Source organism: Amia ocellicauda, chromosome 4, assembly GCF_036373705.1.
Source record: "Amia ocellicauda isolate fAmiCal2 chromosome 4, fAmiCal2.hap1, whole genome shotgun sequence".
Classification (NCBI taxonomy): Eukaryota; Metazoa; Chordata; class Actinopteri; order Amiiformes; family Amiidae; genus Amia; species Amia ocellicauda.
Genome location: NC_089853.1, coordinates 30,267,586 through 30,295,001, shown reverse-complemented (window position 1 = coordinate 30,295,001; position 27,416 = coordinate 30,267,586). Strand labels below are relative to the sequence as shown.

The window sequence follows — 27,416 nt, the reverse complement described above, 5'->3', positions numbered from 1 at the left end:
ACATCCCAGTGGACACAATACCAGCATCTGCTAGAATCTAAAAATATGTGCCACAGGGTGTCCGGGCCTGATTTTTTTTTCTTTCATTATCCCCCCCTCCATCATTCCTGCACAGCCTATTGAGATGTCTCATGTTTGCAGATGGGCCCCATGTGTTTCCAAGCACTACGGATGCTTAGCTTTCCTGACTGACGGACAGAAAAGATAGACTTATTAGGGGAGCAACAATGACTTAGGCCTCTTCCCAAGAAAAGACTAATTTTGTGTGCTGTTAGTGTGTCCACATATTCTAAGGAGTGTGTTCTTGAATTTTGATAAATGTGTAGATCAAGTCTGCTTCAAATCCGGTCCTCAATGGACAAACTATTTCTGTATTTTCACTTTCCATATGGAACCATTTAGTTTTTTTCATATATTCTAGAAATGTGTGATCCTTCTATTTTTCATAAACCAAACTTGGCCTCTTTTGTCTTAAGAAAATATATGGGATATATCTGAAATCTGTTTTCCATTTATTTATTTTAAATGTTGAAAATATATTGAAGAAATTAACCTCACCATATGTTTTCAACCTCCAAAAGAAATACACAGATTCCAGAATGCAATCAATTTAAATTAACATTCCATGTATTTGAAACAGATTTTATTACATTCCATGTATTTTAAATATACAAAAAAGTGACCGATTTTGGCACATGAAAAATATAAACATCATACATTTCTGCCATATAGTGAAAACCTATAATTTTTCCATATGGTTTCACCTTGGCTCTAAATTACTTAATTTACCTAATTACACACAGTCTTAATTTAACCCCTTTCCTTGGTCTAATTCAGGGGATGATTTAAAGATATAATAATCTACTGGATTGTAACCCATAAAGACGAAACATAATGAAGTTCATGTATTTAACAGAGCCAACAACATTTTGCTGAGTATGGCAGATAGGTTTGTTTTCCTTATACCACTGGCCTGAATTGCAGACTCTACATTACAGGTAGTGCTAACACTGGGCAGACATCTGAAATGCCAGCTAAACTTTTCAGGTGACTGACCTCATCACAAAAAAAACATCCATCTCTTTCAGATCAGTCATAAAAGATAATGTGTTATTCTTGCATTCTTGTTATTCTTGTTGGCTTGTTTGGTCCTTTCAACACTTTGGCCATTTCTGTGTGCTTGCAGTACCATCCTTGCAAAGCTGCAACAATCACCAGCAAATCCAATTACTTACCTAATCAATATTTTCTGCATATTTACATAGACACGTAAGAGAGGTTGTAATGCTTTGCTTCTTCCCTTCTGAACCTAATATATGTTTTTCAAGCAGGAGTATATCCTGGTAGAAAGTGCAATTTGAAATTCGAATACCCATTATTTTTAAAACACGTTGAGACCTGCAATGCAGAATTTCCAGAAGGGGTGTATCATCTTTCTTTTCTTTTTTCCCCCTGTTATTACTTTTCCTTCGCAGAGCAGTTTTGAGTGATCATAAACCTGAAGGGTCTGTCTAATATAATCAAAATGGTCTTGATATACGTTCCTTCTCTCCTGTTCTATTACCATGTTGTTAGCATGGGCTTCTTCCGCTCTTAAGTTTTTATTTTGCAGGCTTCTGTTTTATAGTAACTTATTTTAATGAGCACATATGAAGTATATATCTCATACACTGAAATGTCTCATTGTGTGTCTCATTGACTGTGTGTCATATCTCAGTCAGACAGGTTGTGACACTAGCAAAAGGGGATTGGGGGTATGGTGAACACCTGTTTGCATCGTTTGCATTTATCCCCTTTAATAGCATTAAGCCAGTTGTATTCATGCATACGAGACTCACAATAATCCAGCAGAAAATCGTCAAAGAATGTGTTCTGCACAGCTTTATCGTGTTGGAATTGTGCATTGGTGCATTCCAAAGCCAAAAGGTTATTTGATTTGTTTATGTGATCCTTCTTATACTTGATTATTTCAGTTCAGAATAATGATGACATTCTATTCCCTTTTTCCTGGTTTTCTTTATTCTTTTGTGTACTTTTGTGGTGTGTATTTGTTATTATTGTCATTGTCATGGTTATACATTTTGCTATTACTTTAATAATGATTTCAGAAGAGAGGGGTTAAGCTAAATAGTATATGCAACCAGTTTGACAATAATTACAGGAACAATTACAATAACAGTGCATGCTGTTCTCTCCTCCTCCTGGCAGGCCGGCTCAGGACGCAGGGGTGTCAGACCTTGAGATCATCTCCCAGCAGGTGGAGGAGGATAGCCAGTGTATCGCCCCGGTGCAGCTCGTCAGCTTCGCCTACAGAGACTTACCCCTGGCTGCCTTGGACCTCTCCCTGGCCGGCTCTCAGCTTCTCTCTAACCTGGATGAGGAGGACACCAGAGAAGGGTAAGGAGGCTTGTCTCTGTATTCCCATGCTCAGCATCATCTCTAGCGACCATGGACAGCCTCCGTGGAGACAGGGAACACCATCGCAGGGTCTCTAGGGTTTCCATGGGCCTCTCATAAAAGGGTTCATGGCATTTTCATTGGGTTTCACACAGCAGTCTGTTTGACTGCTCCTAAGCATCAGGACCTGCAAGGTGCCATCAGATGATTTAATTCCCTTTTCTTTCTAAGATGGTAATTCTGTAGAACCACCCTTTTTCCTTGTTGTGCATAGTTCAGTGACGGCGGAGGGCCTCCTGTTGCTCTCAGCATCAGTGGGGATTGTTATTAATCTTTTGTGCACATTGTGTTTTACATAGGGAGGCCCATTCACTTCTGCACATGACAATTTAAGTCCAATATTCTCCACCAGTCTCTCTCTCAATGCTGATTTTTTGTTTGTTTGCTTGTTTTTTTGGAAATGGGTTACCAAAAAATGGTAAATGGTAAAAAACTTGCTGGTTCTAAAATGCAGTTTCAGGCTTTCAGGAATACATTTCCTATCTTGCCCACCTTCATGTTGAGCTGTACCTGTGTTCAGTCTGTTCTGAGGTCTGCTGACACTTCTGTTCTGTCCCAGATGTGACTGCATTTGTGAGAATGTTGATTCAGATATGCCTCTTTTTAGAGATTCAATTTATTGCTGCAAATAAACATATGTAAATGTAATTTGTTATTTTGAAATCACATTTTTTAACTAATGTAGATACTTATAGTACAGCACCAAAATGTTTTGTAATACAACTAGACTACAACTAGGTACAGATTGATCTAACTTGAACCCACCCACCAATGGAAAATTACAAACCTGGTTTTAAATGGTTTTCTATTGGCTGTAAGTGGGACACATCTGGCAAGCAAAACTGCTCAATCAAGTTCTCTGTTTGTAATTTCAGATTGGCAGGTAGGTCACAGTTTTGATTTCAATCTTGGCCCGGGTCTATAAAAATGTATGAGAAAAATGCTTCTCAGGCATTTTGTCAGCAGTGACGTATACAGCCATAGTCGCATTTGTTGAAGAGGTGTGAAGTTAATTGCTGTCTTTTCTCTATTCAGAAGACCTGTAGAGCTCCATAAAACTCTTTCTGTGCACCTGACAAAGGTACAGACTTCATAAGGCCATGCAACAAGTAAACATTTCCCTTTTACAATACCACCTCTTTCTAGGATCTCTGATTAGCAATTGAAGCCACTTTCCCTTCTTGTCAGAACACAGATGCAATCATTACCATAACTGACACAACGCAAGACAGTGTCCTTAATCCCTCGTGACAGAAAACATTTCAGCCTTCACTCTCTTTAAAAGTTGTTATGCACATAGTTATAAACTGCATGATATTAAATTACATACATTTTAATCTGATTTTCAAACAAATGTAAGTAATTGTGGAGGATATTTAGCTGGGATTAACACTTTTTTAAAGGTGTAAACACTAATTAATTGGTAGGTGTGGATTTTCCAGTTCATATGTTATTTAGGAAGCATCAGCCTATATTGATCCACTGCTGGATGAAGGCCTCCCCATGATGTTTCCACTTGCTTCAATCAACAGCTTCTCTTTTCCATGTCATGCCTGCAAAGTTCCATCTTCTATGTGGTCGTCTACTAAGTCTTATTTAATCTCTTGGGATCCATTCAGTAGCTTCCTTTGTCCATCTTTGATCTGTTCTTCTTGCAGTGTGTCCAGCCCATTACCATTTTAATATGTTTGCTCTTCCAATGATGTCACATATTTACGTTTGTTCTCAGATCCATTCATTTATTTTTCTATCTCTTCTTGTTATTGCAATCATACATTTTTCCATGATTCTTTGTGTAGTCAGCAATTTCTATATCATTTTTGCCAGGTGACCAGGTGAGGATTGGAATTATGCATTGATCAAATACTTTTCTCTTCAAGCAAATGGGTAGATTTCCTTTGAACAGTATCCTGTTTTTTCAAAATGCACTCCATACCATTTTTACACTTCTTTTGATTTCTTCCATAATTTCTCTGTCTGCGTTGATTTGTTGTCCAAGGTAGACATAATTTTTTACTTCTTCGAGTATCTGTTGATCTTCTTACATTTTCTTACATGTAACAAAGCTGTTAAACATGACTTTGGTTTTATTCAGATTCATTTTATGTCCAGTTTTCTTGTATCTTAGAGTTCTTGAATTACAGTGAGGGAAAAAAGTATTTGATCTCCCGCTGATTGTTTGCCCACTGACAAAGAAATGATCAGTCTATAATTGTAATGGTAGGTGTATTTTAACAGTGAGAGACAGAATAACAACAAAAAAATCCAGAAGAACGCATTTCAAAAAAGTTATAAATTCATTTGCATGTTAATGAGGGAAATAAGTATTTGACCCCTTCGACTTAGTACTTGGTGGCAAAACCCTTGTTGGCAATCACAGAGGTCACACGTTTCTTGTAGTTGGCCACCAGGTTTGCACACATCTCAGGAGGGATTTTGTCCCACTCCTCTTTGCAGATCTTCTCCAAGTCATTAAGGTTTCAAGGCTGACGTTTAGCAACTCGAACCTTCAGCTCCCTCCACAGATTTTCTATGGGATTAAGGTCTGGAGACTGGCTAGGCCACTCCAGGACCTTAATGTGCTTCTTCTTGAGCCACTCCTTTGTTGCCTTGGCTGTGTGTTTTGGGTCATTGTCATGCTGGAATACCCATCCACGACCCATTTTCAATGCCCTGGCTGAGGGAAGGAGGTTCTCACCCAAGATTTGATGGTACATGGCCCCGTCCATCGTCCCTTTGATGCGGTGCAGTTGTCCTGTCCCCTTAGCAGAAAAACACACCCAAAGCATAATGTTTCCACCTCCATGTTTGACGGTGGGGATGGTGTTCTTGGGGTCATAGGCAGCATTCCTCCTCCTCCAAACACGGCGAGTTGAGTTGATGCCAAAGAGCTCGATTTTGGTCTCATCTGACCACAACACTTTCACCCAGTTCTCCTCTGAATCATTCAGATGTTCATTGGCAAACTTCAGATGGGCCTGTACATGTGCTTTCTTGAGCAGGGGGGCCTTGCGGGCACTGCAGGATTTCAGTCCGTCACGGCGTAGTGTGTTACCAATTGTTTTCTTGGTGACTATGGTCCCAGCTGCCTTGAGATCATTAACAAGATCCTCCCGTGTAGTTCTGGGATGATCCTCACCGTTCTCATGATCATTGAAACTCCACGAGGTGAGATCTTGCATGGAGCCCCAGACCGAGGGAGACTGACAGTTATTTTGTGTTTCTTCCATTTGCGAATAATCTCACCAACTGTTGTCACCTTCTCACCAAGCTGCTTGGCGATGGTCTTGTAGCCCATTCCAGCCTTGTGTAGGTCTACAATCTTGTCCCTGACATCCTTGGACAGCTCTTTGGTCTTGGCCATGGTGGAGAGTTTGGAATCTGATTGATTGATTGCTTCTGTGGACAGGTGTCTTTTATACAGGTAATGAGCTGAGATTGGGAGCACTCCCTTTAAGAGAGTGCTCCTAATCTCAGCTCGTTACTGTATAAAAGACACCTGGGAGCCAGAAATCTTGCTGATTGATATGGGATCAAATACTTATTTCCCTCATTAACATGCAAATCAATTTATAACTTTTTTGAAATGCGTTTTTCTGGATTTTTTTGTTGTTATTCTGTCTCTCACTGTTAAAATACACCTACCATTAAAATGATAGACTGATCATTTCTTTGTCAGTGGGCAAACGTACAAAATCAGCAGGGGATCAAATACTTTTTTCCCTCACTGTAGGTATTTTTGCAAATGTGACAGTGTCATCTGCAAATTGTAAGTCATTCAAATAAGCTCCATTCAACTTGAGTCCAAGTCCAAAAATCATGATTACTTCAAGAGTTGCTGTGAAGTTTTGTGTACCATTAAGAGAGATTGAGGTGAAAGAAGGTGGACCACACATTTTGTTATCTCTTTTGATCTCATAGATGAACACTTCCACAGAACCTGATCTTCTGATCTTCTGGGTCCATGTTTACATTACAGTACAAAATGATTCCTAAGATGTCCCATTTTGTATAAATGGTAATGAAATTGAAAGGCTAACACCTAGGTAGGTGTTCAGCTACAATGGGAATCAGCTGTGGTTGGTCTAATTGTTTTGATAGTATTTCATTTTTTAGATTTGGAATATATTTCAATACGGTATTACTGTAGAAATGTAGCAAATTCCTGTCTTATTCAATTTTGTGTTATGTTAGGTTTTGAACTTAAGTCTAACAGTTTTGAAAAGAGTATGTAAACATGTGCAAATTGGCCTGTAGGTACATAGAGTTTTGCTGGTGGTTGTGTCTGAGTGAGAAAATAATTCATGTAATTTGAAAGATGTAGTCATTGAATGCATTTTGTGCCAAAGCAATGAAAAATGATCCACAGTTTAGCCCACATAGACTGCTGTTGTGCTCACTGTGTGAAGAGTTTTGAAAAAGTGACCTAAGTATTGAGAAATGGGTCCTAGCGATTGTAAAAAACTGTAACATGGGCTAGCAAACTTATCATTTTTGAAATGTCAAGAAAGATATATATAAAAAAAAAACCGCTGGAAACCCTATTATTTTGTTGTATATCTCATATGTTTCAAATTGACTTTGTAAGAGATAGACATTACAGTTTTTATCCAGGCAGATTCAATCTAAATCCATTGTGGTCGGTGGTTATTTGTGACTGGTGCAGGTCATGAATCTCCACAAGGTCTATGACACTATCATCCGAAAAACTGCTGAGCTCTCAATTTACCTGGGAATGTCTGGCAATACTATATACAGTGAAACTAATCCAAAATACTGGACATGGAGTATCACCAGATCTGCTTGTATTGTGATTCTCTGTCACCTAGGCATTTTTAACACACCTGTTGCTCTCTCAATTAAAATATAATTGCCCTAAATTATGGGTGTGATTGCGATAGGAACGCTCTTCAGGATGAAAGTATGAAATGATTTACATGAGGTGGATAAGGAGGACTTTATGTAGGAATCACAATATATGTTCCCCCCTGCTGTTCTGCCAGGGACTCCACCTGACAAAATTGTAATTCAGGTTGGCACATAAGAGCTTTGTTTAGTCATGAGTTGCTGGTTTTAAAGTGGTTCCCTTGTAGTTAATGGGGGAAACAAGACAGCTACAAATGTTACTCCCATTGTTAAACTACCTGTGTGAGGGTGGGGAGTGGGGGACAAAATCTTACTTATTATTTTTTTCTTTAATTCCTCTGTGTTTGGCTGCTAACATCTGTGTAGAGCTCCAAGAGATATGCCGTTGAGCCAAAACTGCCTTTTGGGAAATGTAAACAAGATGAGCTGTCGATGTGTTGCTTTGGCTGATAGAGTGGAGTGTGCAGGAAGCTACAGAAGGAGGTATTCAATGGACACATAGTGATTATATTGTGTTGTGGGATGCCGCATGTTTAAGCATCAGTGACTTCAGCTGCAAGAGCGTATTGCTTGCTAAGGCACTGCTAGACATCTCATTTACACTGCAGTGTCATGAAATAGCGGTGTGCCAGAAAGGTCCCCCTTATGAATGAAAGTGGAGTCCTGGTTTGTTAACTGTGTTAAGCAGCCCTGAACCTCTCCCTTCACTATTGCTTTGTGTTTTGAAATATGTTAGTGCAAATTGTGAGGAGTTAGTAAGCTGAGGAAGAGCAGTTGAAGCATTTTTGGTATCTCCAATAGACCTTGTGATAGACACTGCTACCACAGTCCAGATGAGCAGTGATTTCAAGGACAGATTTGTTAACAACTGAGTTGTATGGGCTTTGGGTGAGCCTCAAGCTGACAAGGTGCCCTGACCATGTGACTGATAGAGCCCCATTAGAGCAAATGGATGTGATTTGTCTGAATGGAAAACGGGGCGATCACATTAAATTGTCTGGCTAAATTTGGAAAGACGCACACAACAGTCTTTGTGATGCTCACACAGTCTGATGTGTGTATCTGTGTGTGTGGGGGGAGGTGTTTCTATGTACAGTGGCAATTCTACACATTGTTTTGCTCTCAGTCAGGCATACCTGATTGATATCAGTGGAACTAACAGCAAAGGTTCCTCTTCAAATGTCCCCTGCCTTTTATGTTATTTCCCACTGTTTCACTGTAAAGGCAACAAACTCTTCAGACTCTCTCATTTTTATTATTATTCTTTTTCCCAAGGCTGAACATATACAATGGGCTTTTTTTTTTTTAACTCTGCCTAGATTACGATTCTTATGTCTTCACAAGATGAACATGAAACAAGCATCACCCGTGCATTTATGGCAGTGTTGGAGGGGAAATTGCTTTGAACGTCTGAATGATATAAAAGCAGACAAAGACTTTAAATCAAATGCATTCTCGCTGGCCCTGCTTCAGTAGCTGTGTGTTGTTTTAGAAAACGGCATCTAGTAATAGAGGAATTCATCTTTCCAAACTACTCTTCCCAAAGATGACCTGCTTACAGAAATGTAAAACTCAGGTTTGAGTGCAGCTGTCAGCATTCCCCGCCCCCCTGTACTCTGGGTTGAGTGAAGGAATTTCTTTTGAAAGACAGCAACATAATTATAAAGGCATTTTACACACATCTGCCAAATGACACACAAAAACATAATTAAGAGACATGCTACGAGATACAACTGCTGACATTTAATGAGAGACTCTTTAAGAGACCCCTGACGTAGACAGATGTATTATAGTGCTGAAGTGTTGCTCATTGCCTAATTATCATAAACCAAGGTTCATATTCATGTCAATTTGGGTTGTGAACGGCTTATGAACTGTTAGTTGTGCTAATGGCAACAAATTTTCATGTCTGCTCTTGATTGAGTATGGTGGCTTGACAAGTTCATATTTGTGTGTTGAACTATTTCAGGATTATTAACTGTATACCTACAAACATCTTAGGTTTACCCACTAATGTTGGCGTTCTACAGATGTAACATGGTCTCCATGCAATTAGAAAGCCACAATCAATTTACCGTTTGAATTTGGGATAAATCTTGGATTCATTGAGTATAAAGTATACATTATACACTCACCTAAAGGATTATTAGGAACACCTGTTCAATTTCTCATTAATGCAATTATCTAACCAACCAATCACATGGCAGTTGCTTCAATGCATTTAGGGGTGTGGTCCTGGTCAAGACAATCTCCTGAACTCCAAACTGAATGTCTGAATGGGAAAGAAAGGTGATTTAAGCAATTTTGAGCGTGGCATGGTTGTTGGTGCCAGACGGGCCGGTCTGAGTATTTCACAATCTGCTCAGTTACTGGGATTTTCACGCACAACCATTTCTAGGGTTTACAAAGAATGGTGTGAAAAGGGAAAAACATCCAGTATGCGGCAGTCCTGTGGGCGAAAATGCCTTGTTGATGCTAGAGGTCAGAGGAGAATGGGCCGACTGATTCAAGCTGATAGAAGAGCAACTTTGACTGAAATAACCACTCGTTACAACCGAGGTATGCAGCAAAGCATTTATGAAGCCACAACACGTACAACCTTGAGGCGGATGGGCTACAACAGCAGAAGACCCCACCGGGTACCACTCATCTCCACTACAAATAGGAAAAAGAGGCTACAATTTGCACAAGCTCACCAAAATTGGACAGTTGAAGACTGGAAAAATGTTGCCTGGTCTGATGAGTCTCGATTTCTGTTGAGACATTCAGATGGTAGAGTCAGAATTTGGCGTAAACAGAATGAGAACATGGATCCATCATGCCTTGTTACCACTGTGCAGGCTGGTGGTGGTGGTGTAATGATGTGGGGGATGTTTTCTTGGCACACTTTAGGCCCCTTAGTGCCAACTGGGCATCGTTTAAATGCCACGGCCTACCTGAGCATTGTTTCTGACCATGTCCATCCCTTTATGACCACCATGTACCCATCCTCTGATGGCTACTTCCAGCAGGATAATGCACCATGTCACAAAGGTCGAATCATTTCAAATTGGTTTCTTGAACATGACAATGAGTTCACTGTACTAAACTGGCCCCCACCGTCACCAGATCTCAACCCAATAGTGCATCTTTGGGATGTGGTGGAACGGGAGCTTCGTGACCTGGATGTGCATCCCACAAATCTCCATCAACTGCAAGATGCTATCCTATCAATATGGGCCAACATTTCTAAAGAATGCTTTCAGCACCTTGTTGAATCAATGCCACGTAGAATTAAGGCAGTTCTGAAGGCGAAAGGGGGTCAAACACAGTATTAGTATGGTGTTCCTAATAATCCTTTAGGTGAGTGTATACTGAGTATACAACTCAGAAAATTTAAGCTTTTGTTATCAGTCAGTTTGGACAACAAAAAGTTGTACTAGCAGTTACCTGCTTTAATTCCTTGTGCTTTGCATTGTCATTTCATTTCCTTTATCCCAAGGTTTTTATTATATATGTCAATGGGACTGATGCATAATGAAATCTAATTAAAACAGTGGTTCAGTTTATAGTGTCTAGTGGGATTTCTTGTGTTCATTTTATATTCCTAAAGGGACAGGCTGCAGAATTTCTGATATAATCTGGAGCGGTAGGGCTGGCTCACATAGCTTTCCAGTCTGCGAGACATAGTTGCATTGAGTGACGCAGTGGTTCTTTGTCATGACAAATGGAGTATACTTATTCATAGAGTTCAGGCCATCGATCTTCTTGACTGGAACAGTGAGCAGACTGAGGTGGTGAGCCCGGTGTTTAGCCATTTCATTGACTCTTCTGGAACCATTGCACTAGAATTTCATGTTGGATATATATTCATGTTGGATATGTGTTAGTGTTTTGAAGTCAGATCCTGTTTTGCCTGTTTTTTAACAAAGCTAGTGTGCTTCCTTTGACTGTTACAGGTCACAGCTTGCAGATAAAAAAAGGTTAGCCAGAGAGGTACTTCAGTAGCTTCTGTAGTTTTTGCCTATGGGGCTCATCTAACAATATTGATGTATTATCATCTGACAAATGAACTCCTGTAGCACTTAATATCTGACATACAGAATTATAATATAAAAAGGAAAAAAAATACTTGGTATCATCTGAATATAAGAGAAACTGAAAAATGTGAAGGCCTAAAATGTAGGAAGCATCACCTGATGACTGGGTTAAACACATTCCAGCCATGCTTTTGTGACATGAGCCTTCTTTGGCTTGGCTGTGTGTTTCCCAGGCTTGGTAGTGCCTGAGGCAGAGACTGAAATTCAACTTAAATGTACTTTGCTGGTATGTATTTTAAGAAAAGGAAGAAAAGAAAAAAGGTCACAGTCAAAGCGGGAAGGAAAAGTAATCATTGTGCCATCATGCGCTCTCTTTATTGTCCTGTTTAGGAGGCAGAGCACGCTGCATGACCAGATACTTGGCATTCCAGCCTCATACCTGAGGTTTGTCATACTGCTGGAAGACTTTCGGTGCTTCCCACACTGAAACTCATCTGCTTAAAGAGATAAAAACCTAATGAAATTAAATAAATCCACCAAGTGCTCCCTCACGTAAAATACTCTGTATTTTGTAGGCCTCACACATTCCATGGAGTAAGTGTCAGTATGGTTAAAGTCAATTTCATTGTTTGTTATTAATGTATATGCTGTATATACACATATTTTATGTAAGGTAAACTATATTTATTTTTAAATCAACAAAGGAGTCTGCCAAGGCATGTTTAACAGGAATCCAGTGGAATGTAAACAAAAAGGGTCTGATGTTTAGTGTATATACAGACGGGTGACAAATTAAAGGAAAAACCTGAATAAATGAATGGAGGAACATAACGAATGCAGATGCCTTCAAACAGGTGTACTACATGATACAATTAAGCAATGAACATCCTGTCATGCTCTGTGGCATGTATAAAAATGCTGAGCAGGCACAGTTCACTTGATTTTGGATCAAGATGGCAAGAGGAAAGGATCTAAATGACTTTGGAAGATGGGTCATTATTGGGGCATGAATGACAGGAGCCTCAGTCACAAAGACTGCTCAACTGGCTAGTGTTTTCGACAAATGGGTGCATGTGTGGCGTACATACAGAGAACGGTACAGGACTGACTGCTTGACCCCTACAGTGAGGGGGTCCGGAGGCTCTGTTATGCTGGTGGGGGAGGGCATTTCCCTGGTATGGTTTGGGTCCACTTGTCCCCTTAGAGGGAAGGGTCACTGCAAATCATTACAAAGTTATTCTGAGTGATCACCTTTATCCTATGGTGAAACATTTCTATCCTGATGGAAGTGGTCTCTTCCAGGATGACAATGCGTCTATCCACAGGGCACGAGAGGTCACTGAATGGTTTGAGGAGTATGATGTGAAGCATATGCTATGGCTTTCACAGTCACCAGATCTCCACCCAGTTGAACACCTATGGGAGATTTTGGACTGACGTATTAGACAGTGCTCTCCACCACCACCATCAAAAAAACAAATGAGGGAATATCTTTTGGAAGAATGGTGTTCCATCCCTGCAGCAGAGTTCCAGAGGCCAAGGCACATTGGAGCTGTTCTGGCAGGTCATGATGGCCCAAGACCTTACTGGGACACTTTATGTTGGTTATTCCTTTAATTTGTCACCTATCTGTATGTATACAGTATGCAGTGTTGGCAAAAATGTTCTTTATTTTTTGTCTTTTGCCTTTCAACTATAAAAGTGATGAATTCTTGGATAACATTCAGTTGTGGGCCGACACCTGACAGATGAAATTCAATGTGGACAAGTGCAAGGTAATACATGCAGGTAACAAAAATGTCCACTATAATTACACTATGGGAGGAATAGAACTAGATGAAGTAACGCATGAGAAAGACCTAGGAGTCTATGTGGACTCCTCACTTTCTCCATCCAAACAATGTGGGGAAGCAATAAAAAAGGCAAACAGAATGTTAGGGTATATTGTCAAAAGTGTAGAATTTAAAACAAGGGAAGTAATGTTAAGACTGTACAATGCACTAGTTAGAGCTCATCTGGATACTGTGTACAGTTCTGGGCACCACACTTCAAGAAAGATATCGCTGCTCTAGAGGCAGTTTAGAGGAGAGCAACCAGACTTATTCCAGGTCTGAAGGGAATGTCCTACTGAGAGACTGAGGAACTGAACCTTTTCACCCTGGAACAGAGGAGACTACGTGGGGACTTGATCCAAGTCTTCAAAATCATGAAAGGCATCAACCACATCAAACCAGAGGAGCTTTTCCAGATCAGCAGGGACACACTCACCCGGGGACACAAATGGAAATCGGGCTTCAAGGCATTCAAAATGGAAAACAGGAGACGCTTCTTTACACAGAGAGTTGTCACTATCTGGAACAAACTCCCCAGCAATGTGTTAGATGCTGAAAATTTGGGAACATTTAAAAATAGACTGGATAGGATCCTTGGATCACTTCGTTATTAATGGACACCAAACGAGCATGATGGGTCGAATGGCCTCCTCTTGTTTGTAAACTTTCTTATGTTCTTATGTAATTCTGATAACGAGACTTCAGATGCCATTATACAGATGCCATTATACCTTAGTTACATGTTAACTATAAATTTACCCATCTAATATGTACAGTACAGTATACATATTTGTTTTCTTTTGCATGTACAGTACTGTGCAGAAGTTTTAGGCAGGTGTGAAAAAATGCTGTAAAGTAAGAATACTTTCAAAAATAGACATGTTAATAGATTATATTTATCAATTAACAAAATGCAAAGTGAGTGAAGAGAAGAAAAATCTACATGAAATCCATATTTGGTGTGACCACCCTTTACCTTCATCAATTCTTCTAGTTACACTTGCACACAGTTTTTGAAGGAACTCGGCAGGTAGGTTGGCCCAAACATCTTGGAGAACTAACCACAGTTCTTCTGTGGATTTAGGCAGCCTCAGTTGCTGCTCTTTCTTCATGTAATCCCAGACAGACTCGATGATGTTAAGATCAGGGCTCTGTGGGGGCCATACCATCACTTCCAGGACTCTTTGTTCTTCTTCATGCTGAAGATAGTTCTTAATGATTTTCGCTGTATGTTTGGGGTCGTTGTCATGCTGCAGAATAAATTTGGGGCCAATCACATGCATCTCTGATGCTATTGCATGATGGATAAGTATCTGCCTGTACTTCTCAGCATTGAGGAGACCATTAATTCTGACCAAATCCCCAACTCCATTTGCAGAAATGCAGCCCCAAACTTGCAAGGAACCTCCACTATGCTTCACTGTTGCCTGCAGACACTCATTCGTGTACCACTCTCCAGCCCTTCGGCGAAACAAACTGCCTTCTGCTATAGCCAAATTTCAAATTTTGACTCATCAGTCCAGAGCACCTTCTGCCATTTTTCTGCACCCCAGTTCCTGTGTTTTCGTGCATAGTTGAGTCACTTGGCCTTGTTGCCACTTCGGAAGTATGGCTTTTTGGCCACAAGTCTTCCATGAAGGCCACTTCTGACCAGACTTCTCCGGACAGTAGATGGGTGTACCAGGGTCCCACTGTTTTCTGCCAATTCTGAGCTGATGGCACTGCTGGACATCTTCCGATTGCAAAGGGAAGTAAGCATGATGTGTCTTTCATCTGCTGCAGTAAGTTTCCTTGGCCGACCACTGCCTCTATGGTCCTCAATGTTGCCTGTTTCTTTGTGTTTCTTCAAAAGAGCTTGGACAGCACATCTGGAAACCCCTGTCTGCCTTGAAATTTCTGCCTGGGAGAGACCTTGCTAATGCAGTATAACTACCTTGTGTCTTGTTGCTGTGCTCAGTCTTGCCATGGTGTATGACTTTTGACAGTAAACTGTCTTCAGCAACCTCACCTTGTTAGCTGAGTTTGGCTGTTCCTCACCCAGTTGTATTCCTCCTACACAGCTGTTTCTGTTTCAGTTAATGATTGTGTTTCAACCTACATATTGAATTGATGATCATTAGCACCTGTTTGGTATAATTGTTTAATCATACATCTGACTATATGCCTACAAAATCCCTGACTTTGTGCAAGTGTACCTAGAAGAATTGTTGCTTTGCATTTAGTTAATTGATAAATATAATCTATTAACATGTCTATTTTTGAAAGCATTCTTACTTTACAGCATTTTTTCACACCTGCCTAAAACTTTTGCACAGTACTGTACATGCAAATGAAAACAAATATGTATACTGTACTGTGCATATTAGACGGGTAAATTTATAGTTAACATGTAACTAAGGTATAATGGCATCTGAAGTCTCGTTATCAGAATTCACCACTTTAAGAGTTGAAAGGCAAAAGAGAAAAAAATAAAGAACATCCTTAAAATACAGTACCATTATTTAATTTCCCTGTAACTGTTAGAGGTGTGCTTTGGTTGTTTATTGTTCACAAGTCTCGAAAGAGGCCTTATTTATACTTTGGTTCAGGATCATACCTGTGCACTAACAGCTTTATGCCCTCTTCTAAGATCTCTTTTAAACAATGCTGGCAGCGTGACCATGCTGCAATTACTGTTCTTTATAGTACTGCCTATTTTAATGAAGTATGGATTTTCGAACTACTTTTTAATAGACAGACCTTCTCAGGATTGTGAAGTGGTCTCTAGATGGTTGTTAAGGTGGTATAAGGATGTAACCAGATGATTGAAGCCTCAATAGACAGTTATCACAACATTTTGTAATAACAACTATGAACCACTATGTATGAGAACTATGAAAACAATATGAAGTGTAACAATTGTTTTGTATCCGTAAAATATTTTTTACTAATCTTGCATAATTTGCATGATCTGAATTCATGGCAAGGCAAAATAATTCTAAATCAAATCAAATACATGACAAAACATGTCTGCTACTATCTATTATATTTGTATCCAAATATGTGAATACATAGTTTTAGAAATGACTACAGGGATGATATGCTCCTTAAATGGATCTCCAATAACTCTTCCATCCTTTATTATTCTATTACACTTGTCCTTATACTTTGTAATTCAATACATAATCAAGCAGGAACAACTCTAATGATCTCTTTCTCAACATCGGAATGTGTTGACAAATTTGAATGGTTTGTGTGTGTGTGTTGATTTAGTTTTTTCTTGTTATTTCTGAAGAGGTCAACATTTTCGAAGTCAAAGGTCTATCTAGCTTGTTTGAATTGTGGTATTTTGTGCGTGTTCAAGGGTTACTGCCTTCCACAGTGCTAAGAGCCGCAGTTTTGCAGTAGCCCAGGCCACTGATGTCATACTACAGATCAGTGTGCTGTTTGCCAAGCGCTGTAGTAGCAGCATATGCCACTGATCTCTGTGTTAGAAATGTGACCATGTGGGGTGATTGCTCTACGGATGACAGATGCTTCATCTAGGTCACTCTGCTGGAGATAACAGAGGAAGTAGAAGGAGGTGAACAATTTCCATCTTACTGGTTGGAAGGGAGCAGGGCTGCATAATACAAGTTTGCATTATGTTCGTGTTTCTGTTTTTGTTTTTTTTGATGGTAGTATGATTTGTGTACTTGTTTTGTTTTGTTTGTTGTGGTTGACTTTGAAATAAGCATGATGTGAATTGATGGCTGGGTGCTTCTTAACTTGTGACTGATGATTTTGATAGTGACAGATGCAGTTTGGTTGGGACAAGGTCTAGGTATCATCTTGTCACTATCTATTATTATTATTTTATTATTATTTATTTATTGCCAGATACTCTTATCTATGTCAACTTACAGAATATAAGAGATTAAGTTTAGGTGCGTATTGCTAAGACAACATTTTCTCATTTCTATAAACCATTTTATAATACATGAATCCTGTCAGTAGCTAGAATGCAGTTTTCTGGGGTTAAAGGAAATTGTCACGGGCAGATCTAATTGAAAAACATGCTGTTCCTTCCTTGGATTGCAGTTATGTGTCTGTACTATTAAAGTGTAGCAGTGTTCTAACAGGACAAACACAGTGATACAAGTATCAGTGACAAAACCTGTTGTACAGTTACTGAGCATGAAGAAATACCTGCCGGATAGAGTAACAGGTTTTTGAAATCTTCGATCAAGAATAAGGAACTATGTGAATGAGAAAGATACCTGTTGCATTTTTTAAAACTTTATCATACTGAATAGTTTTCTGTGTGATTATAACTAAATTACAATACGTCCTAGGACAATGGATATGATAAACACAAATAAAAGGCAGCTGCTCATGTTTGATTCAGGTGTGTAGTGACAGCCAGACCTTGGTCTTAATGACTGATGAATGAATCTGGTAATCCTTTTGATGGCTTGAGGAATACTGTGCCATTCCCAAGGGATGTTGTTCTCTGCAATTCCCTCCACGTCATCCCAAAAATCTTTTATGTTTTCAGTGTGTTTTTCCTTGTACTGCTATCACACTCCCACCTTTCTGACAGGGTGTGTTATCCTGCTGGGAGATGTACAAGGTCCTCACCACTAACAATCATTCAATGGATGCATTAAATAGCAGTTCAGAATTTCACAATGTATATTTGCAGTCACAGTGCAAAACAACAATAGCACATAAGATGTAGTGTAATGTAAGTCTACACAGTGTTCCTACAGAACAGCATTGGCTGGCATGAGACAACTGCAAGACCACAAAACACAATGTCCCATTTGAAAGATCCCCCCTCAATGTAGTGAGCTGATTTGAATTTTTCCAGAGCAGCCAAAACCTCTGACTGCTCTGCAAAGGTGAACAGGTTATCTAATAAACCAGCTATGGTCTGAACTCCGAGAGAGAACATTCAATCTGCCCTAGTACTTAAGTCGATTATTGTGTCGATGGCTGTGTATTTCTCTTCAATGACTCTAATTTGATTCTTTGTCACAGCAGGGGGATTCTGAATGCTAAAGTACTTTGTGGAATTATACATTCTCCAGAGGCTATGGAGCCCAGGAAAGGACATGAGAGAAAAACACATCTCATGGGAATGACTAAATCCCTCATGCTTACGATCTAGTATCTCATGCATACAATTTAGTTAGCTTGTGTGCACGATTTCCTATTTCTAAGCATGCGTGCTAAGCTGGCAGATAAAGAAGAACTACAAAATCTAGATCTTGCATATTCCCGCGAGACAGTCGTGCACACAAGATTATAAATCGTTCCCATGAGATATAAAATCGTTCCCACAATTTAGGTCAATCGTTCGTACAAAAATCTTTCCCGTGAGAGTTTTTTTGTTTGTTTTCTTTCACATCCTTTTCCATGCTCCGAAAGAGTCCATCTCTATGCTTGGCAATATTGGGCTTATTTAATTAAAGTGCTGAAAACTTGTCTAGGAGCAACCTGGGAATCTCTGGGCACCTTGTTATCTGCTGGGTTGCCTAATCTGTCTGCTGTGAGAAACACTTCAGGCAGCTGGAGATAGAGGAGCACAGGCTTAATTTGACTAATAATTCCTTCTTGTTTTATTTTAATATTTTTCAATTTCTTTCAGAGCACAGAGTGTTTCTTGGATTGAAGTGAGCAAATTACCTAGCCTTCAGAGGTAGTGTTAAATGTCACTCTCTCCTACCCAGCATACACACGGGGGAACAAAAAAGGCAACAACCACCATGTGATTAAGATGTTTCTGTTTCGTCACAGCAAGAAAGGGAAAAAACTACAGGATGTGTGTTCGCCTTCCAAAGATTATCCCATCCCATGTGGTGGCCAAAGCTGGTGCAGGAGAAGAAAACCCTGCCAACCCAAACTCTCCCCTCTCGGATTAATTAACTGTCAAAGTTAATTTTCCTTCTCCTATCAGTTTTGGAGCTGTTTCCATGGCTGGGTTTTGTGTGGTGAGCTAGCACAGAATTCAGCCTGAAGGGTGGCCCTGTTTCAATGTTCAGCATTGGCACTATGACTGATTGCTTTGGTGTCCAAGGGAGCTATGGAAAAACACTCTATGTAATGATTTTGAATGTGGGTCCAAACCTTACCAATCAACACTCCCCAAAGTTTGGTCTACCTTATCTTGACTTGGCCAGTTAATCTGTTGTTTCCAGTATTTCAATTTCTAAATTTTGTACTTCATTAACCAGGAAATACTAAACACTGCCCTTTTTTATATAGATTTTTGTTATGCTTTTTAAATTGAACACAAATTACCTCTGATTTGCCAGTAAAAGGATTTTGAGTATCCATTTTCATCTGTGCCTATTGCTAGATTTAGTTATGTGTCTTTTATTCATCACTGTTATTCAGACTTTATTTTCTGGTTATTGAGTGTGCAAGGTTTTCATCAGACACAAATTGCTGACTTGTGTGTTGCTGTACTGTATGAGTAATATGTATAGCACTCCAGATTGATTCTATCATATAAGCATATTTTAAAAGTTAAACATTTAAAAATTACCAAATAATGGTGGATGTCAAAAGTATGCTCTGCCTGAACTCAATGACTGCCTGAAGTCTGGAACCCATAGTCATCACCAGATGCTGGGTTTCTTCCCTGGTGATGCTCTGCCAGGCCTGCACTGCAGCTGTCTTTAGTTCCTGCTTGATCTTGGGGCTTTTTGCCTTCAGGTTTGCCTTAGAAATCAAAACAAACCAATCAGAGAGATAGCACAAAAAATAGGTTTGGCCAAATCAACTATTTGGTACATTGTTAAAAAGAAAGAACGCACTGGTGAGCTCAGGAACACCAAAAGGCCCAGAAGACCACAGACAACAACTGTGGTGGATGACAGAAGAATTCTTTCCCTGGTGAAGAAAAAACCCTTAACAACAGTTGGCCAGATCAAGAACACCCTCTAGGAGGTAGGCATATCTGTGCCAAAGTCAACAATCAAGAGAAGACTTCACCAGAGTAAATACAGAGGCTTTACCACAAGTAAACAGGAAACAGGAAGACCTGTTTGCCAAAAAACATCTAAAGAACCCTGTACAATTCTGGATCAACATCCTATGGACAGATGAGACAAAGATCAACTTGTACCAGAATGATGGGAAGCGAAGAGTGTGGAGAAGGGATGGAACTGCTCATGATCCAAAGCATTCCACCTCATCTGTGAAGCATGTTATGACATGGGCATGTATGGCTGCCAAGGGAACTGGTTCCTTTGTATTTACTGTTGATGTTACTGCTGACAAAAGCAGCAGGATGAATTCTGAAGTGTTTAGGGTGATATTATCTGCTCAGATTCGATCAAATGCTTCAAAACTCATTGCACGGCACATAACAGTGCAGATGGACAATGTCCCAAAGCATACTGCGAAGAAGTGGAATGTTCTGCAATCGCCAAGTCAGTCACCTGACCTGAATCCAATTGAGCATGCATCTCACTTGCTGAAGGCAAAACTGAAGGCAAAATGCACCAAGAACAAGCAGGAACTAAAGACAGCTGCAGTGCAGGCCTGGCAGAGCATCACCAGGGAAGAAACCCAGCATCTAGTGATGTCTATGGGTTCCAGACTTTGGATTTCCAACCAAGTATTGAAACTCACAATTTAATTAATGATTATGCTAGTTTGTCCAAATACTTTTGAGCACCTATAATTCGGGGGGAGAGGGGGGGCGGGGGCACATATAAAAATGGTTTACACAACATCTTGATTGTTTCCTTTCAAAATCCATTGTGGTGGTGTACAGAGCCAAAATGATGACAATTGAGTCACTGTCCAAATATTTATGGACCTAACTGTATATATATATATATATAATCAGTGTCCAGTATTTCATTGCAAATCAAAACTCATGTGTAAGTTTGAAGCATTGAATGTAGTTAATTTACATTAATGGTTAATAATCAATTTCTGAAAAGCATACTGGTGTATATTTTTAACGGCCACTCTCTGTAAAATTAAGCATATTTTTAAATGGTATGTTGGTGGCACCATTGCACACAATGAATAACATGAAAGGTGGGGGAGTTAGAGAGTTTCTACACTGGCACTGCATAATCTTCTCGATAGGCAGAGAGGCAAATTCCTTGACTGAAGGTAGGGCATGGAGGTTTGTTAATATTCACAGACATGCAAAATGCTAGATTGCTTTTCTGGCTAAGAGGGAGAGAGATCAAGTGTCCTGGGAAAAACCTATTAGTAGAGACCAGCTTGTCAGCCTCTCTGCAGATGTCGGCAGATCTATCTCCATTTTCCCTTGAATTAAAAGCCAATTTCTCCGGCAAAGAACAACTTGAATTTTAAAAGTTCCTTTTCTCCATGAACTCCACTGCATAGCAATGTATGTGAGACTTGGGAGCAACAGGGAGTGGGACAAAAATACAGAACCTTTTCATATTTTGCTGGTTATCCCGATACATTTCTTAATTAAGTGTATTGGGATACTTGCACTTGTTTCTAATCAGTTTCCAAACAGTAAATCCAAGCACTTCTTGATAGCTCTCGGCTCACTGATTAATCGGGCCATAAGACCTTCTTCCAGTCTTCAGCAGTCCACTGGCAGTGCTTAACTGTGCTTAAATTTCAATAAAAACTGGAAAAATGGCAGTATTCTAAAACTTTTGACCGGTAGTGTACCTCTGGGCAGAATTCCTTACAGCAGACAGTGTGTAACGGCTGATTTTTCCATTTTGCTGCTTGTGCCAGACTGTGTGAGCGTGTGTGTGTGTGTGTGTGTGTGTTATTATTCTTTACAAAAACTATTTATTGAGCAGTATCGCAGCAGTACCACCCAGGTGTGCTCTCCCCCTGCTGACAATGGAAGAAAGTCCTCTAATCTAATCCTTCTAAATGACCCTGAAAACTTACCTGTCAACAAGGACTGCAAAAGTTCACTTTGAAATGCGCAAGAGCGTAAATTCTCCCAGGACGCTGTCCCCAAAGTGGGTTCGCGCTTGCTGCAGATTAATGATGTAATGGTACCTTTTTGGAATCCTTAGGGCCTTAGGGACTTGAGATGTTTCTGTTTTGCCTGGCTTTTCTTGCAATCTTTATTATGATCTACAGCACCGTCAGACCTGCTGTCTTTATTATCTGTTTTAGGATACGTTCCCCACCCTGGTCAATGCCGTTCTGGGCGAGTTTCTGTCTTCCACTCAGGGTGGATGTCTGAGTGTGGTTGTGTGATTTGAATGCTCCTTGGAAGCAGAGGCTATGGTTTAATAGCAAAACTAATTTCCTACTATAGTGCCTTAGTGATAGACAAAAATCAAGTACCCCTGGGTTTATATGGATATTCCACTTGTGGCATTTTAAGATAATCGTTGAAGTTAGAGTAACAGGATTACAGGAAGAAAATAAATAAATAAAAACTACACACGCTGAATAAAGTACTGTACAGGCTTATTCGAGCTGAGCATGGATAATAGTAAATGAGGTCTTTCGTACTTGATAAGTACTCAATTAAAACGGGGGGAGTATAAGCAAGACAATAAGGGGGTGAAGCAACAAGATGTTCTTTAATGAAGTTAGAGGACAGCACCCTGGCGGCTTGAGCTTCTTGTTCAAACACAAATGACAATTACTGCGTTGGGGTTTCAAGCAGCTGTTCCTCTTCACTGGGAATTTCTTATTTTTTTGTCCTCAGATCCTTTAGAAAATGCTTTGATCGACAGGCCTGCTTGAAACAACAGTCATATCTGGCTGATCAGCTCTCCCTGTCTCTCGATTTAATCCTCTACGGCTGCAGGGCTGAAAGCACACAAGGAAGAGCCAAGCGCTAGGACACGGCACAGTGCTACCTGCGCTTGCACCTCTAATGCACTCCCAAGATGCACTGAACGGGGGGGAGGGGAACTGTGCTCAGAAAGTGTGCTGCACCACATTTTTACAAAAGGTCATACTGCTTATGCTAGGCGACCAAGAACCCCTAGATTAGGTGCCCAAACAGCACTTCATCCCATGCTAACCTTTTGATCTCCACACAGAATCAGAGAAGCAATTATACCGCCAGTTGCTCTCCACATCAGAGCACTTCCAAGGCAGAGGAAGTCATGCTTCACTGTTTCCCCTTTCCCCTATGTCTAGCCTCTCATAGACTACGAGAAGTGTTTCAAGCAGTGTCTGAAGAAATGCCATTGAGGAGCATCCAAGTTCCATGGCTTGGAAATGTTTTTCCACTATGCGTTTTATTTCATAATAAAAATATAAAAAGTCATTTTCCATGATGGGAAAAATGTATGGTGACTTTATTTAAATGGGAAGGTAGGAGATGGGTAGGAGAAGCCTTTTAATCACAGTGACCTCTGCAAAAATAGTTTTGCTGACCCTGAAAGTCAGCAAAGCCCCCCTGAAGCAGTCTATCTAAATGGTATTAGATAAAAAAAAGATCCTGCCAGATTTGTTCCCACCATTTTTATAACAGTGGGATTTGACCCACCTCCTACCTGAAGGATAGAAATGTCTGAAATCTGGTTACTTTTTAGCTGTATTGTTAATGTTCTTTTAAGGCAACAAATATGTCCAAGCTTCAAATTCCCGAACGGAATGAATAAATATTGCAAACATTTAATATCATACAACCTCCAGTGAGAAGCGTGACCACAAACCAATCTTGTATTTTTACAGATGTGATTTTAATTGATTATTGATTATGGATGAATGAATTGTATTTTAATACTATATTGACCCACTTTGAAAAGTAGTTTGCCATTTGTCTGAAAGTTACATACATTTAGAATGTAATCTTAAAATATGTATTTGGCCACATCAGTGCAATTAATGGTTGCTCTCCAGCTTGTATAGCTTTTGACTATATGGTGCCGTTAACGTTTTCTCTGATCAATTGCAGCATGCTCTTGTTTTCTGCAGGTTACCATAGTCAAGCACGATGAGAAAAGCTAAGCAGATCATTTTCAACATGAATGCCACTGGTAATGGAAAACAGCCTCCTATAACTAAATTCACAGTTTAATGCCTGATTAAGAAAGGAGGGGGGAAAAAACTATAAACGATGACAATAAATAAAACATGCTGTACATTTTAAAATGTCAATGTAGATTTGATCGAAACATGGATGCTGTGTGAAGGTGTTTAAAGTGTGCTAAGAAATGATCAGGCTTTAAATAACGCATAACACACTAAGAGCAGTCTGATCAAATGTGTCGTTAGCTATAAATCCAAAAAGTAGATAGTTTGAAACTCATTCTGCATTGAAATTTATAATTGGCTTTGATAGAAATCAGTGTAGATTTTTGTTTAAGAAGATTTTTTTTTCACTTCTCATTTGCAACTTTGAAATATTCGATTTCCAAACCTTTTATTTGCTCACATTTTAAAGTGCAATTGCAAAGAGGCATCCCTGGATTAAAAAAGATAAATTAAATTAGTATTTCATTTCCATTTGGAGTATGGAATTGCACTATGAAGTATATGATGCATCTTCTTCCCCAGCCCCTTTCTGAGCTCTGTGCAACACCATTTAATGTCCCCATTACTGGAGTCCTTTTAGGGATTGTTTTTAAGTAGGAATCATCAGCCAGCAGCTCAAATCGCCCTGTAACTACAAGCCACAGCTCTGTACCAAGCAGAACACACCCAGTCAGAAATTTCTCAAGTGAAAGAAACTAATTAAGATGGCTTGATCCCATCCTTTAAGAGCAATTTTGAAGTATTACTGCAAATTGATCTAATAAGAACTCTCTCAATTTGCAAGTATTAGATTCAGTGTCTCGGTTGTAGGAGGTAGTCAATTCTATTAAAAAAGGCCCTTATCAGCTACATAGGAAACTTTCCTAAGCAGCACACTAAAACATATACAATTATATTCATTTGGGAATGAAATATGAACTTCAGGATTTCGCATTTCATCAGACTTCACTTATACATAATCTATGAAGTAGCGTACACTATTACGGGTCTGAGATAGAAAAGAAAGATCCACCTTTCTCTTTAGTTGAATCTCTGTGGAAGATAAAACCGTAAAACAGTTAAAAAAATATAAATAAGCAGACAAATTATATAGTCTTAACCTGAAAACAAAAAAGATTACAACAGTGTGTGACAACTTAAAAATGTTTTTCATTTTACTCTCTGGGATCTTTCTTCTCTTTTTAATTTTACACTTCTGGCACTTCTGTTTTTTCTCCCCTGTCATAGGTGTAGAGGAAATATAAAAGCAAATGCATATTTTCTCAGCAAATCAGCCTATCAAAGGCATACTCTAACATTATATTTCACCTTATAATATCATAGCTTTCCTTTTTTCCCCAGAAACAAACTCTTTAAGTAATGCAGAATAAGGTTTGTGCTTAATGATGCATGGTTGTTTATAATAAGGAAGCTATCAAATGTAAAATTAATTACCCCAAGTACAAATGCATCCAAAACATTCAGCATATATTTTGTGCTTGCTTGCTATGCCCTTTTTCTCGCCTGTTTAACAGTAAAGGCCTCTCTTGCTTTTGTAATGTGTAACCTCGCTCTGCATTTTTATTCAGATCTGGATGTTTTCTTTTTCTTATCTCGGTGGCTGACTGTTAATATTTGTCTTCCAAGATTGAATTTTTCAACAGTGGCGGGCAAAGGCAGAAGAGAGGTTTAACCTAATGCACTTGAAAGGCTGTGGATTCCTGACTATGCTATTAAATGTGCTTCCTACATAAGGCAAGGGCCTTGTTGTGAGGGGCTCTGATTTCAGGGAGAACCCTTTAAACATGAGAGAGAGAGAGAGAGAGAGAGAGAGAGAGAGAGAGAGAGAGAGAGAGAGAGAGAGAGAGAGAGAGAGAGAGGAGAGAGGGGGGGGATAGTTGTACTAGTTGCAGGAATAGGGTTTTTGAAGCACTGCTGCAGTCAAATGTAGATAGAAAGTGTGCTGCTTTTGGTGACTAGTTTTACAGTGAGCTGAAATGTGTGGGGAGGTGTTTTTCTTCATATACAATGAAAATTGCAGTTCCTTTTGATTAGTCATCTTTAATCTAAATTACTTTGAAGCCCTGTTTATGGTCCAGTCTTTCTTTTTTATATATATACACGGAAGGTCCCAACACTTATTAATGCAACCTGGTAGATTTCTTCTACTGGTAAGCCCTGTCTGCCATTTTAGTCAAGCATTATTCAGTTACCTTCAAATCCTTATAACTGATTTATAGTGTTGTCCTAAAAAAAAAAAGTGCATCTGCATCTGAGTGTATATTACTGGGTGATTTGTTTTCTCCTGGGCTCATGAAATAAATACACAAATGAGACTCTTGTAGTTTAAGGGAGACCCCAGACTGTGTATTATTATTTATTTCTTAGCAGACGCCCTCGTCCAGGGCGACTTACAAAATATAAGCGCAATACAAAGTGCAATAATACAGTTTATTAGTTTCCTCAATTAATCTGGGGTCGTCTGCTAACTTAAAATGCTCATGGACTCTTTCCATCACATTCAGTGTGTGTTTCATTTAACTAAACTGCACGAATGAGGCTCTTTTTGTCTGTTTATTAAGTGGTAGGGCTAAGTAGCAATCACCCCCATACACTGCAGATGAGAGAGACTTGGCCAACACTGCAAAGGTATCATCAGGCCTAATAATAAAATGAGTATTATGCCTGGAAACGTTCTAGATCTGTCAATTCCTTTTTATAAAGAGGCTGCAGCCTCCTTTTTAAACACAACTTCTATCAAGCTGTTGAAGACTTAATAACTCCCTGGCGAGGTGATCGAATATAAACTGAAACTATGAACAAACTAACAGCTCTAGCAGAATCCATTTCTCCAAGAATTATGCTCCGATTGATCCCCCCCAGCTTGAATCAACATTAATGCCACTGCCATAGCTCTGATAACTAATGCATTTCGGTTTTGCAAAAATCAGATTCAGTCTGATGTAAATGTATAATAGAGACATCAATCAGAATCTTCAATCAATTATTGAAGTGGTGGGCCCAGCATACTGAATTCTTACATTCCTTCTCATTCCGTTTTTTTCATCTTCTTTCATTTTACACGTTCTCGGTTCCGTTACAGTAAGCCAGTCAGTGCAGCTCATCATAATATAAGTAAGCTCATGTTTTTTTCTCCATGTATATACGGAACCAGTTTCCTTTCTGTGCTTTGTAACGTCTGGTCTACATCTCCTGCCTTTGTTTGCTGGTCATTTCCATCAAATCAGACTGATTGTTTCCTGGTGACATCAGACAGACAACAACCTAGTAGACACACCAATGAAAGATAATATCTTGAAATGGAGAGCACTAT

At 39.5% G+C, this 27,416-nt stretch overlaps 1 protein-coding gene across 1 annotated transcript in view; it reads left to right on the top strand.

Moving 5' to 3' along the window:
* The window catches only part of tmem266 (transmembrane protein 266), an 85,913-nt gene that overhangs the window by 25,304 nt on the left and 33,193 nt on the right, over positions 1-27,416 (top strand). The window contains exon 3 of the mRNA XM_066701844.1: positions 2,209-2,397. Within this exon, the coding sequence (XP_066557941.1) occupies positions 2,209-2,397 (189 nt within the window). The remainder of the gene's footprint in view (positions 1-2,208; positions 2,398-27,416) is intronic.